The following is a 15,110-nucleotide window of genomic DNA, read 5'->3' on the forward strand; positions in this document are numbered from 1 at the left end:
TGTGAGAAATGCAAGAAGTACATCTGCAGAAAGCACACCGTTACATTCTGTCCATCATGTGGACAAAATCGAAAATGTTGAGCATTGAAAAACTGAGAACGTTGGGCAAGTTCAAAAGAAATGTGTTTGTAAGAACGAAAAACCAAATTGTTCCTAAAATAGTTATGGAAAGTCTAACTGTTGTATGTCTGTGTTCTACATGTTTATCTAATCGAAAATAAAGGTGCTATTGTTTTATTGCAGTTTTTGGATAATTCTGAGTGGATTTACACAGTACGGGTCAAAATGACCCGCAACAAAATGTCATTTTTTTGTTCTTCAACATAATACAAGGGTTCATTTCCAAAACTTGCTTATGATCTTCAATTTGTAGCAGATCCACTATCACACAGCAGCTGGAGCAGTTTCAAATGGGGGTCAGTCCACTGCTGCCACCTGTGGCCAAGTGCCACAGCCTACTACTAGATTAACTTGTGACACATCTGCACCTGCTGCTATGATCACAGTGAGTAGAGGCTGAGTGGCTGCACTTACCCCGGGTACATCCAAATCTACCCACAAACATGTTGAAAGATGCAATGGCAGCAATGTGGATTGTCAACACTAAAAACAATCAGTAAGCAAAGACAACAGGGATCAATTTTTACTGTTTATTTAATACCCACAACATTTGTAGTCGCCTTCGGCACAGGGAAAGTCCACACACACTGTGTGGTACCACTTTCCACAGAAGGTGCAATCTGCAAGATTGAATGAGATTGTCAGAGTCATTGTCTGACTGTTTATTACTAATCACCTGCTGTACATTCACAGTAACTGCCATCTCCTTACAAATGTTTATTAGATTAACCACACTGTATATAACAACCAACTCTAAAATGTTTGTTCGCAGAGAAAAGACACAGACAGACTACGCTAACGACATGTGATGTTACAACACTAGTGAAATATTAGTGTCATTTCATTCTTTTCAAAGGTTTATTTGCATGACGCACAAACAGACACAGTTGAAAGGTACAAATGTGCATGACACGAATTCAAACGTGGTGCAGATGTGTGTCACAGGTTGATCTGGCTGTAGGCTGTGGCACTTGGCCAGAGGTGGCGCTGGTTGACTCGACTCCATGTTAGTGCACAAAGTAAACTGCTCGCTGTAGTTGTGAAGCAAAAACGCTGAAATCGGAGAAATAAACCGTGCGAGCGGAACGATAACGACGACAAGAGTCTCCCGATCGTTTACTCTTGCTGTCCTGTGAACAACATCGGCGTGGTGTTAATTGTTTGCTGTTTTCGCGATCGCGTCGCGAATGAGGATATCACCAGATAAACTCGCCACATTTTAAACATTTTGTTGTTCAACAGCATCAAGACTGACGGAGTGTGTTTGAGATAACCTCACAAGTGTCACAGATGACACATTTGGCGTTTTTTTGCTGGTTTGTCGGTAGCAGCTCCTGAAACGCAAGACTGCCACACATCTGTTCGACCAACGCCAGTTGATCTAAACGCCAGTAGATCTGGAACACCGCCAGTCCGAGTGTCAGGTGAACTGAACTTCAGGTAAGAAGTTATGACCTGCAGTCTATCTGGGTCAGATATAAACCAAGTTTAGGTGGAGTTTATTTTCGTTGTGCTGACTTTTTACCCTCAGTTGCAATAACTAGTACTGGTTCTAGCCAGCTTGACAGAGTTTATATACAGCTGGGTGGGTGCTATGACGTTACTGATAGTGAACTTTATTTTATTCATAAGGTTAGTTAGTAGAGTTGCCAACGGCTCTTTAAAAAAATGGAATGGTCCCTCATTCAGAGAAAATATTACACGTTTCGTATTGAGCTGAGAAGGAACACAGTTTGTCCCGGACTTTCGCTATAATGAAAAAAAGACACAAAGCTGGAGTTATTCTGTCGTTACGCTGCACAGCTGCCTCTTCTCCTCTCATCCTCTCCCCTGCCTCTCCTGTTGCTACTTCAATCATGAAACTGATCAATGATCAGCTGATTGGCTTTTCTCCCTTGTTTATTTATCGCCCACTTTGCGCCAGAAAGAGGAAACCAGCAGATGTCGCGCTAAACAACAGCAGCACATTTAAGCTTGATCAGCTGTTGTTAGAATTTATTTGATATTACTTTCTAGTATCAGCTGATGTTTGCTGGAGTCACAGCTGTAAAAGCTGCTGGTCATGATATCGGTTTGGATATGTGGTGAGAGGGAAACATGAAGATGAAACCAGGAGATGTCCTTACTGAATCATCAGAGCTGAACAGGTGATGGAGAAACAGGTTTACCTTTTAGTTCACATGAATGAGTTGAAGGGAAGTTATGAACTGTTTCTGAGACACAAATAACACCAGGATCCTTTTTTATGTAGCTGACAGCTGGCAACTGTGCAGGGGTGGATCTAGGAAAGTTTTGCCAGGGGGCCAGGTAGGGCATTAACAGGGAAAGGTGGGGCACAAAGAAATACTTTTCTTTCTTATTCTCATTTAAAATATCTAGCTTTTATTAAATAATTATCTAAATCTTACAACCAAAGTTTTTATCTGACGTAAAATGTATAGAAATCATACATATACCAACAAGACAGTGTACATCACTGTCACAACAGCATTTGTTTTCAGTCAAAGTCTTTATGGCTTTAATACCTGGTGGGCCGGTCTCTAGTCAAAATGCCTGATTTTCTGTCCCAGTCCAGCCCTGCAGGTTAATACTGGCAGTGTCACCATGCCAGCTGACTGTATTTCATCATCAGCCAGTGTTGTTCTTGATCAATATTACCAAAGTTTACCATAAGGCAGCATAGAAAGTATTTACTTGCTTTCAGGTTTTATTCAAATGTTAGTCTTTTCAGTTGTTTCCCCACTTTTTTCCTGTTTCAAAATCAAACACCAGTTTGTGAGAAGATTATCTTCTTTTTTTTAATAGGCATTGGTTTTGCATTGGCATTGGCTAATTTGTCAATTCTTTGTTACAAATGTTCGTATTTTAATATTCAAAAATGTTTTTGCCCAAAACATATGTGCACTATATGTCAGTAAAAATATTATGCAAATATTGCTGTCCTTGAATGCTGAGTAAACACTGACAAAGCACTGATTGTATCTCTTGTACTTTATCAACGCAGTATCTAAAAACTTTGCACCATAGTGGTTAAAATCTCATTCTAATAAGAATTAAAAGCGCATTCGGTTATTAGGTTTATAGGATTATTGAATTATGGTTAACGGTTGGTAGATTTTTTTTTTAAAAACATTATCTGCCAATTACATCTGCCACCCTTCTCCAAATCTGTGCCCCTACCTGGCCCCCCAACAAAAATTTTCTAGACACGCCACTGGGTCCGGGTGGATCTCCACCAGCAGCTCAGCAGGCGAATCCGAAAACTGACACTGACGGCCAAACTCGCAGCGGTGCTTGGAGTAAGCATAAGTGGACCTGGACCTCACCGGACCTGGAGTACCTGATGATTAAGTGCCGGCCATTCTGGCTACCGAGGGAATTTACAGCAGTGATTATTACGGCTGTTTACATTCCCCCACAAGCCGACACTGACCGAGCACTCAGGGAACTGTACAGCGCGATCAGCAGTGAGGAAACCGCACACCCAGAGGCAGCGTTTATCACAGCCGGAGACTTTAATAAGGGAAACCTGAAGAAAGTCTCACCCAAACTCCACCAACACATCCATTTTAACACTCGTGGAGACCGGCTACTCGACCACTGCTACATCTCTTTCCGGGATGCGTACAAAGCCCTCCCCCGCACCCCATTCGGCCAATCAGATCACCGCTCCATCCTGCTCCTGCCCGCCTACAGGCAGAAGCTGAAACAGGAAGCTCCAACCCGGAGGGCGGTGCTGTTTTGATCACGCGGACTGGGAAATGTTTCACGTGGCTGCTAGGGACATTGACGAGTACACAGACTCAGTCTGCGGATTTATCAGGAAATGCGTGGAAGATGTCGTCCCATCCAGAACAGTTAAATCCTTCCCAAATCAAAAACCCTGGATTAACGGAGATGTTCGCGCGGCACTGGCGGCACGGAGCACCGCCTTTGCCTCCGCGAACACATCGGACTACAAACACGCACATTACCAACTCCGGAAGACTATCTAAGCAGCCAAACGTGAGTACAGGGACAGGGTGGAGCAACAGTTCGACAACCCTCGGAGTATGTGGCAGGGACTAAACACGATCACAGACTTTAGAGGGAAAACCAGCACACCGCAGACCACGGCCTCTCTGTGTGAGGATCTAAACGTATTCTACGCTAGATTCGACACAGCGAACACCATGAGACCGGACAGTGTGCGCACCGCGGATGACGTCAGTGCGCACACTGTGTCTGAGGAGGATGTGCGGAAGTGCTTCAGGAAGGTGAACGCACGCAAAGCTACTGGTCCGGACGGGATTCCCGGCCGCGTCCTCAAGTCATGCGCGGCTCAGCTGGCTGCAGTGTTCACGCACATCTTCAACCTTTCCCTCTCTCTGTCTGTAGTCCCAGCCTGCTTCAAAATGGCCACCGTCGTCCCTGTACCCAAATCCTCCACCATCTCCTCATTGAACGACTGGCGACCTGTAGCCCTGACCCCCATCGTAAGCAAATGCTTCGGTCACTGGACCCTCTACAGTTCGCATACCGCCACAACAGGTCCACTGATGATGCCATAGCCTTGACACTACACACTGCCCTGTCACACCTGGAGAAGAGAGACACGTATGTGAGAATGCTGTTTGTAGATTACAGCTCAGCATTCAATACCATCGTTCCCTCGAAGCTGGACAGGAAACTGCAGGATCTAGGACTGAGCAGCTCCCTCTGCAGCTGGATCCTTAGCTTCCTGTCTGACAGACGCCAAGTGGTCAGACTGGGCAGCATCACCTCATCCCCCATCACACTGAACACTGGTGCCCCACAGGGGTGTGTACTGAGCCTTCTCCTGTACTCACTCTACACCTACGACTGCACAGCCACTAACAACTCCAACATCATTGTGAAGTTTGCGGACGACACTACAGTGGTGGGTCTTATCACCAATGGTGATGAGACGGCTTACAGGGAGGAGGTCAGCGCCCTGACCCACTGGTGTCAAGACAACCATCTCACACTCAACGTCGCAAAGACAAAGGAGCTGATAGTGGACTTCCGGAGGTGCAGAGAAGTACACACCCCCATCACCATCAACGGCGCTGCTGTGGAGAGAGTGAGCAGCTTCCGGTTCCTTGGTGTACATCTGGCTGAGGATCTTACGTGGTCAGTACACACAAACAAAACAGTGAAGAAGGCGCAGCAGCGCCTCTTCTTTCTCAGGAGACTGAAAAGATTCGGCATGAGCCCCCGCATCCTCAGGACCTTCTATCACTGTGCCATTGAGAGCATCCTCACTGGATGCATCACCACCTGGTATGGCAACAGCACCGCCTACAACTGCAAAGCTCTCCAGCGAGTAGTGCGGTGCTCTGAACGGATAATTGGAGGTGAGCTTCCCTCCCTCCAAGACATCTACAGGAAGCGGTGCCTGAGGAAAGCGGGGAGGATCATCAAGGACTCCAGTCACCCCAGCCATAAACTGTTCAGACTGCTTCCATCAGGAAGGAGGTTCTGCAGCATCCGGTCCCGTACCAGCAGACTGAGAGACAGCTTCTTCCATCAGGCCATCAGACTGCTGAACACTTCATAGACACCTCAGCTTCACTACTGGAACTTTAACATTATGCACTCCATACTGTACAGTAACGCCACTGTTTTGCACATGTCTCAACTCTGTATATTTTTATATATTTTATTTATTGTTGACTCTATTTAATTTGTAAAATATGTGTACACACACACACATATATATACACATATATATACACATATATATATACACACATTATATATATATATATATATATATATATATATATATATATATATATATATATATATATATATATATATATATATATATATATATATATATATACACTCTTCAACGTTACTCATCATTTTAAGCGCTGCTTTCATGTCCCTGCATGTTTCCTATTGCTCGCCTTATCTGATCATCAACATCCTGTACACAAAACTGTCGCTGCTGCAAGTGCCTTAACTCTGATCTAAAGTCACCTTTCACAAGAAAATCATTATAAGCGCCTATTCTACTAAAAGATCCAAGAGAGAACAACCATTTTAATCAATTAAGTTTAAGCATATAAGCAATTACTCATGCATACATTTTATCATAGCTAAATGCTGCCTAAAAACAACTCCTGTGTGTTAACACCAACTTCATTTTAACACTCACATTTCCTATGTTATAACCCGTTTTTGGTATAGCCTTTTTATTTCATTTTGCTCCTTACCCCTGGAGGGTCTTGGGTCGATTTGTGGCTATTTTCAAATTTTGATTACATGCCATTTGCACAGTGTTGAATGGACTATAGCCAAATTCTCCAAAAAAAAAAAAAAAAGTTTGATACGATTTTATTTCAAAATTCAAGTCCGACTTCCTTCAATCAGCTTCAGTGGCTAAGCTACAAATAAACTTACACTATTGGGCTTAGGGTCGATTTGTGCCCCATTGAAAGCCATTATAAACGCCATTTTTCACTGCAGAATTATTACCGTTAACATCTGGGTGACGGCTTAGGTTTCGTTTTTGTTTTGGACAAGAGGCCTTAGAATTGTAATTTTATTTGTCCACCGGGTGGCGCCCTTGCTCCACATTTGACCCGGGGCTGGAAAACAGCAAGAGCAACAGCGGGCTGCTTTGACAGACCTGCGGGAAATGAAGCCTCATTTCCGGCGTGCAGCAGCGGCTTCGCCCGCTGATCGGGCGGGACCATTTTCTGTCCCTAGGACCGTTAGAGTAACAATTTCTGCTTCAGTTTTACCATCTCTAAATGATCAAAAACCCCAAAAGTTATAAAATAATCCTAAAACCCATTTCAAATTAAACCTTAAATTCCCCCTTTTTTGACACATCTCATGTGTCAAACTAAAAATGCTCCACCCAAGCTTAGGAAATTAAAAGAAAAATACAGTTAGTCATATCATCCCTCAAAACACCTCAGCAATCCTCCTCTCAGGTATATTTGCTCCGACCCTGCAAACCTGTCTTTAAGGAATGAAATCCATTTAATCATCATGTCACATCTTTTCGAACTCCCGGCTCTATCCACAGCCTGCATCCTTGGAACTTCCTAAAAACAAAACCTGAACTTCACATTCCATACTCAGTTTTCCCCCTTATGATCCAATCTGTGTTATAAAAATAAACTTAGAACAGTTATCAGTCATGTGTTTCTTCAGTTAATGGTAACATGAGTTATATCAAAAAAATGTTTCCCCTTTAGCATTCTCCCAACAATATACTATAATACCATAATCTAACCCCAGTCAATAAAACAGAAATTTTCTCAAAGCAAACATCAGCAACCCAAAATCAACATCGCCAGAATTAAGCCTTCCACTCCCCTTGCTTATGGCAAAAGCAAAGCAAACCCTTTCTCTTGCTGGCATGGCAAGTGGTTTGTCCACATTTATTCATCCCCACCTTCATCCAGTCACACACACATCCACACCATGTATTCACACCAGGTATTGCTAATAGTGGAGCCTCCCGCGCAAGTAATCAGATTCTCCACTCTCAGCAAAATGAGCTCATTCATTTGTTTTATTTGTCATAGTAAAATAGTTCTTTATGCTTTTGGACTGGATTGACTCGCTATTATTGTCCCGATTCGTATTTTGAAGAAAAGACAAACGACTACAAAGTCCCAATAAGGTGCGTCAAAACAAGGATTTTATTGAAATATATATGGGGGGGAGAAGTAGAGCACGATCACTCAAACAGCGGCGATCTTCCCCGAACAATACTTGGGGTGTAACATACATATGATGACCAGTAATATGCGTCACCGCAGATGAAAAACAACATGCATGTTCCCCCCCCAGTTGTTCTGCAAAGCCCACCATGGCGTCCCTGGTAAGGTTTGAGAGCCTCAGCAAATTATAATGAACATAATTAATGCGATCAACATTTTTATTTGGAGTTATCCATAGGAACACACTTTCAAATCCTGCTGCTATTTGGTTAACTAATTTATATTCATCAGGAACTCCCCTGGGAACTCCAATCGAGTCAATCCAGGTAGGCGAGTCAGTTCTCGGGTCATAAATCTGTGTACCCGTTGTGCTTCTTTCCCTCAACATGCGTCTCCTACATCTGACTGTCAATGTACGCGTGTCATGTTGTGGAATGGCTTTTACCCTACTCCCTATTAGCATCAATGGTGCTCCTAACCGCACCATAGCACATGTCCCCACACTCCCCAAAGGAACATGCACCAAAAGGGTGTGATGTCCACAGTAATAATACAACCCACCTCTAGCCCATGTACCTATTATGGTGTTTGGGTCACTTACATTATTTGTGGTCCTTCCCGTGAGCGTCCTCTCACACCAACTAGGGTCAATTTCTCCCAGAGTGTATTTCACGGCGTCCGTAGAAAATTCAAAACAGGTGTAATTATTTTGTTTAGGTATGAATGAACCTGTCTGCGTACGCTTGTCAATTGGTGGATATAAACTTGACAGTGTGATGCAGTCACCCGTGGCCACAGCTTCTCTAGTTAATCTCAACATGCAATTATAACCCCACTCATCCTCTGGATACAGAGGCGCAGGCTCAGTAAACAAACGAGGTCTAGCTGTAGCACAGGCAACACAATCATCTACATGCTGTTCCCTAGCATTTTGAGCCACCCAATCCAGCCAGAGATTGCTGTCACTGAATCCGGTGGCACGTTCAATTAAATCTTTTCAGGCGAGTGTAGTCAACTGCAACTACCTTCCTATCTGAGTTTTGGTTAATTTTTATCAGTGATGTCCCATTGTCCCTTACTACAGGCCTCATTGGTTTAGCTTTACTAAGAAAATTAACTTTTATTAACCTTTTTGGATCTATCCCTACAGTTTCCACACCCAGAACTAAATATAAGGAATTTTGACGCCACCAGTTCCCCATTGACAAGGTCAATGGATTCTGGGCCGGACTATAATCTCTCTGAAGTTTTAGCTCATTCTCTGGCCCCTGCTCTGACGCCTCCCAATCTTCCCCAGTGTAACCTTTTACCTGATCCCAGTTCCGACACCAATTGGCATAAGGACGACTTCCCCTTTCACAATATGTGTTCACAGCATAATCCCAACACACCCACACATTAAATCCCCTCCAGCTACTGTCAGCTCCCTTACAGATAAAAACGTTGCACAAATCAAACGTGAATGAAGTGGTGGACCCATTAACATAGTCTAATTCTAGTCCACCATATATGCTGAGGCACTCATCCCTTTTACCTGAGACTTCACGCTTAACCTTCCTTGGCAACGCAATCAATTTGGACTCTGAAGCGGGTAGACTTCTGCGTCTGGGCAATTCACCTGTCTGCCAAAAAACAAAGAAACATTAGAACACTCACGCACGCCAACACCCCAGTTATTTTCCAATCTCCCCACAAGCCCATGGTTTTGGTTCCCCTACTCTCCTCTAACTCTAGGCTGGAGCCCCAGCCTATCACGCTTCACGCCTCTTTGGCACCTCCTCTTTGAGTGAAGAGACGCCCCGGATCCTTCTCTTCTTTCTTCGACTTCCCAGGTAGACTATTTGGGGATGAGCTTGTCTCCACCAAGCTCTCGTCTGCCACTGCACATTGAGACCAATGGAACCAGGTCTGGCCTTTCCCCTTCAACTGGACCGCTGTTGTGGTACGAGCGTTCACTTCAAATGGCCCCGTCCACCTCGGGTCTTTCCACTTTCGCTTGATGACCTTCAGCCACACCACCTTGGCGTCGGACCTGTCCACCGTGGTCACTCCTGCTGCAACCTGTTGTGTGAAACTAGACACAAGAGCTTTTAATTCTTTCCAATATTCTGCATGCGTTCTGTTACTTTTTATACTCTCTTCAGCCGGGACTGCCGTCCAGGGACCTGGAAACTGTCGTCCTGTCAACAGCTCGTACGGCGTGAAGCCTGTGGATTGGTTAACAGAACATCTTATGATCATTAATGCAATGGGCAGGGATGCGACCCAATTTAGCCCCGTCTGAGCACAAATTTTGTTCTTCAAATTTAGATTCATCCTTTCTACTTTCCCTTGGGACTGAGGATGATACACAGTTCCAAACGTGTGTTGCACCCCCAGCCTCTGTTCTGCCTCCGCCAAATCTTTGTTTTTAAAATGGGTCCCATTATCTGACCGAATTCGCTTGGGGAACCCATACCTCCTTTTAGACAGGGACTTTCAATCTGATCAGGTCCCCACTGGTAGCCTTCTCCTCAGCCAGTTGTAATCTGGAAAGCCCACCTTATATTTGCTCTCCCGAGAATTTGTCACCGCTGTTATTCACTGTTGCAGGCCTGCTTAGAACAAAAATGAGAAAAAAAAGAGAGCTGATTATTAGCTCATCAAAGCACCTGACAGGTTTTCTTTAAGTGCACTGTTACAAAAATAATGGGCCCCTTCTTAGACGTCCATGTTTAATAAAACTCCCTCTATTAAAAACAAAAACAACCCAAACCTAACTGACAGAATCAACCCATCTCCACAACAACCTCAAAAATCTTAAACAAAAAGTTGTGCCACCAGAGTCCTGACACTCCCAGGTCAACTCATGTAATTTCACCTCCTCAATACACCGAAAGTCTTGTTAAAACCACACAATTTGCACACAACAATCGCCCCCTTTATGCACTTTAACATACTTAGATTCAGCATAAGATAACCCCATTACAACAACGTATCAACACTAAACTATAAATTTCCTATCCAAATCTGCTATGCTTCCTCTCCTGAAAGAGAGGCGCACACACACACACACACAGTCATCTCTCAATAAGTTGCTGTGACAAGACAAATACATGTTCAAACATTACCACCTTGTTAAATTATTTTATTTCTTTCTACAGTGATCACTGGTTTTGATCACTCAGTACGAGGGCACTCCTAAGTCACTCTTTTAAAACTACTTCAATCACTTTTTCTTTTTTCCATAATTCACTCCCTTGTCATATAGCTTCTTTTGAGTTATTCCTCAACTTCAAACTCAAGTGCATTTTATTCTTTTTTTTTGCCTGTCCCGTTTGGTTCTTTGGCCATCAGAATTATTGTCTGAAGGCGAGAAAAGATGCCCAACGGATTTACTTTACCAAATTGACCATCCCAGCCTTGCCGTAATGGTCTATTTGATTCATCTTTTATGGTTTATTTTCACTCGCTTTGCCCATTTGCTCTCTCATCTGTTAAATCTTCAGTTTGGTCCTGTAACTTTGTATTACAGGTCAAAAGACCCTCAATCCACACTGCGAGGATTGATGTTGTTCCTCGCGTTCTTTAACCGCATTGACGGCCACACTACTATTTTTTACTGTTCTCTTAAGCTTTATTTTGGAATCATACATTTCAATGACCTCTTCTAACTTTCTGTCTGCAGCATTGGCTTTGTCTTCGTTTTTTAGTATTTTCCTCGTAAAATTGCTGCATCTTATTTTTTATTTTTTATATTTTTTATTTTCACTCGCTAGATACGGGACTGACTTGAATGAGGAAAAGAAAAGGGAGAAAGGAAGAGGGGGGAGAAACAGTGGAGAAGAGGGACGGGGATAAAGGGCAGAAAAAACCTCGCGTTTTATGGTGACTCCTGAATTTCCTCCACTTCCTCCTCATCCTTAAAATACTCCGGATGAGTGTCCACAGCATTGTTCAGTCTGATGGCATCCTCCATGACCTGGACAACATGATACCATTAGAATGACATCATAGAATGAGGGGTGTGACCAGAGCCAGAAATGCACTCATTGATCCTTTTGTTGATTTATTGCTATCATACACTACTAATCAACTAATCGAAGTGCAAGTGTCACAGTCTGTTATTTATTCTCCCTCCATGCAAGGCAACATCCAGGGGTGGTGCTGTGGGTTCAGCATGGCTGGCAGCCATTGTTCAATCATGCCTCCCCTATTTCAGTTGGAACGCTGGGGCCTGGAGGAGAGAGCTGCGGACTGCCATGCACCATGAGCAGCCGATGGGAGCGAGAACAGTCGCAGTTCTTGCTTTTTCTGTTGGGGGAGGCCCAAATAGTGCCATTCAACCTTCAGCAGCAGCAGCAGCAAGGGGCTGTTTTTACAATGTCTGCCAGGTAATTCTACACCGACTGGGTAGAGGGCATCAGAGGGCCACTACTGCCATTTCTGAGGAGGACAGATGGAGCTGGGGGACAGGCCCTTCGCATATGCTAATGCACAATGCAATAGCCAAAGACCACTGGAAATTAAACCAAGGGGCAAAATATACAGCCCAAGGCTGCGGTTCGCTCCTGCGTGTGTAACGGAGCAAAGGTGATTTTATTTTTTCCACAGTGTTTTTAAAGGAGGGAAACCTTCCTCCAAACGGACAGAGCAGTGGAGTCGCCAAGGGAAAGCACACAAATTAAAAACTGTGGAGCCTGCGGCTTAATTTGACTCAACATGGGAAACCTCACCCGGCCACGGAAAGGATTGACAGATTGATATTTATAGTTAAAAATATAAAATGAATTAAAACAACCCTGGCCAGGGGACAACACAATAAAAATCAATAAAACACAACATTAAAAGTCCAGTGGCGTCCGCCACGGTACACTAAAACAAAAAAACAACTCTTTAAATGAACAAAAAAAAAAAAAATCATGGAAAGAATTTCCACGTGATTAAATTGCTTTATTTTAGCATTATGCAATTCTGTTACTCCAACTTAATGCACTCAAGTCGGACCAACTTAATTAAAGATTGATTCATCAATGTATTTACTGCATTTTGATCCAATATATTTTAATAGTGTTGATCCAACAAAGAGTTTTGTTCCAACTCAATTCAGGTTTTCTCCAACTAATTTACTAAATTTGGTCCCAGCTTAAGTTAATTGAGTTAAACCAACTCATACAAATTAAGTTATTCCAACACAAGTCTTTAATGCTAATAGAAAACACTTTAATCACATGGAAATTCTTTCCATGATTATTTGAAGTTAATTTAAAGAGTAATTTTTTGGAGCATTTAACAAAGTCTAGAGTCTGGTTAACATACATTTCACTATTACATCTAAAAGGTAAATACAAATTTGTCATACACATCTTTTTGTTTTCTCCAATTTCTAGCAAATTTCAGGTTCAGTGAATAGACCAGACCAAGCAACATTGTCACTGCAAAAACTACATTGCCCAACTCACCCATCACTTCCACCCCCTCTAGAACAATCATAACATCCTGAGGGTCATCGCTGGCTCCGCACCCTCTGACCGAATGACACAGATTCCAAAGACTGTCTCTGCTATGGCAGTGGCCATGCTTTCTATCAACTTCCTGTGACAATAAAACAAACAAATTTAAAAAAAAGATAATGATTTCTCACTAATGTCCATTGCAAACAGTTTTAAAAGTACATCTGTTTTACATTAATGTAAAATACCTAAAAGCTTTATTCATTCAAGCCTTATAATAATGTAAATGTAATCAAAAATGACTGCCCGATATTTTTCCTCACTCAAGAGAAGTTCATTCAATACCTCAACAATGTTCTGTCTTTCAAAATCTTGAGTTGTGATAGGGGTGACTGTGGCACAGGAGGTAGAGCAAGTTGTCTACTGCTTTAATCCCTGGCTTCTCTAATCTGATACTAAAACTATCAATGGGTAACACACTGAACCCCAAGTTGCTCCTGATACATCCATTGAAGTGTAAATGTTACATAAAAATCTTGTATGAATGAGGTTATAATGATATTATAATAATGATAGTATAAAACACTCAAGAATGGTGCGTGTAGTTAGGGCTGCTCAATTAATCGAATTTTAATCACGATTACGATCTGGGCTTTCAACGATCATTAAAAGTGACTGAGCCGATTATTAGCCCCTCCCTCGTGCTTTACTCTCGCGCTGCTCCGTGTGGCAAATCGAGCGCACCTCTTGTTTCCAACACGCGTCACAACAATTAAGAGGACCCGAGGGAAGCTCGGAAAGCTAAGCAGAAGTTATTTGGAGAGGAGAGTGACTGCCGTTGGTTGAAAAGAGGGGTAAAAAAACAAAAACAAAAAAAACTTCAGTGGTGTGGAAACATTATGGGTTCGCCGAGTCAGACATCGTGTGTAAACTTTGCTACGGTGTTGTAGCTGCACCACTGCAAAGTTCACTAAACAGATGTTTACATTTATTTCTTATATTGCAAACATTTGCACTGTTATCAGTATTTGCACACTATTTTATATTATTTGTTAAAGTCATTATTCAATACATTGTTATTGTTAACCTTTACAGTCAGAGCGGGCATGCTCCGTTTTGCGTAACTATTTTTAAATCCCTGTAGAACCGGAACCGCGTAAGCTAGCGCAATAATTTTTTGCATATGAAACCAGAGGAGTCGTACTTACATCTTATGCTATCAGCTTGTCCTAGGTCACGGTTGCAAAAATTGCACAAAACGCACTAGCAGGAACAAACACATAATATTCCAGAAACACGCTTTGCCGATTTGATCAGCTGTTCGCAACACTTCCCACATTGAAACAGACGTCAGCGCGAACTATCGCACGTCCGCCATTTCCTGCCAGAAACCCGAAGTGACGTCATCTTCGCGGAAACTGTAGTTTTTTTACTTGTAGGCCTTAAACACCTATACTGGTGTTTTTATAAGTCATGTTAGACTTTACTGAATAGTTTCTGGGATGCTTAGAACTCATATTGCACTGCTGGAAATAGTTTATTTTGATGCACATGCTGTTTTCTTTGCAAATTTGAATCATAGGATTGTTTTCCCTGCAGTATATAAAAATTGCTTTATCTCCAAAATAAAACTATGAAGACACTCAAAATAAATTTCCTGTTGTTGTAAACTATTTTTTGCATTTAAAGTTTTGAGGGATAAACCTCTTAAATTTCTCCAAGTAGAAATATATGTAAAAAACGATTTTCAATTTTTTTGTAGTTTATTGCACTTTTTGCAATTAATCAGAATCAGAATACTTTATTGATCCCTGGGGGAAATTATTTTTTGTTACAGTGCTCCATTTTAATGTAGTTACTATGGACTTAA

At 42.5% G+C, this 15,110-nt stretch overlaps 2 protein-coding genes across 18 annotated transcripts in view; one reads left to right on the forward strand and one right to left on the reverse strand.

The window, feature by feature from the left end:
* Positions 1-15,110, reverse strand: part of LOC309704381 (uncharacterized protein) — a 119,507-nt gene that overhangs the window by 101,786 nt on the left and 2,611 nt on the right. For 9 of the 17 annotated variants that reach the window (XR_014276200.1, XM_082529494.1, XM_082529495.1 and 6 more), the window contains 2 exons: positions 13,250-13,382; positions 11,398-11,769 (listed from right to left, as the gene is read on the reverse strand). Coding sequence is in view for 8 of the 17 variants with exons in the window: in XM_082529494.1 (XP_082385620.1) it covers positions 11,398-11,443 (46 nt within the window). In the remaining 9 variants the exon portion in view is untranslated. Of the gene's footprint in view, positions 1-8,845; positions 11,770-13,249; positions 13,383-15,110 lie in introns of those variants that run through there. The other 8 variants (XR_014276204.1, XR_014276205.1, XR_014276201.1 and 5 more) reach the window with 8 other exon arrangements.
* Positions 1-15,110, forward strand: part of LOC309704379 (uncharacterized protein) — a 111,541-nt gene that overhangs the window by 36,027 nt on the left and 60,404 nt on the right. The gene's annotated exons all lie outside the window — the stretch shown is intronic.

The sequence above is a fragment of the Aulonocara stuartgranti genome (assembly GCF_965226115.1).
Source record: "Aulonocara stuartgranti genome assembly, chromosome: 4".
NCBI lineage: Eukaryota > Metazoa > Chordata > Actinopteri > Cichliformes > Cichlidae > Aulonocara > Aulonocara stuartgranti.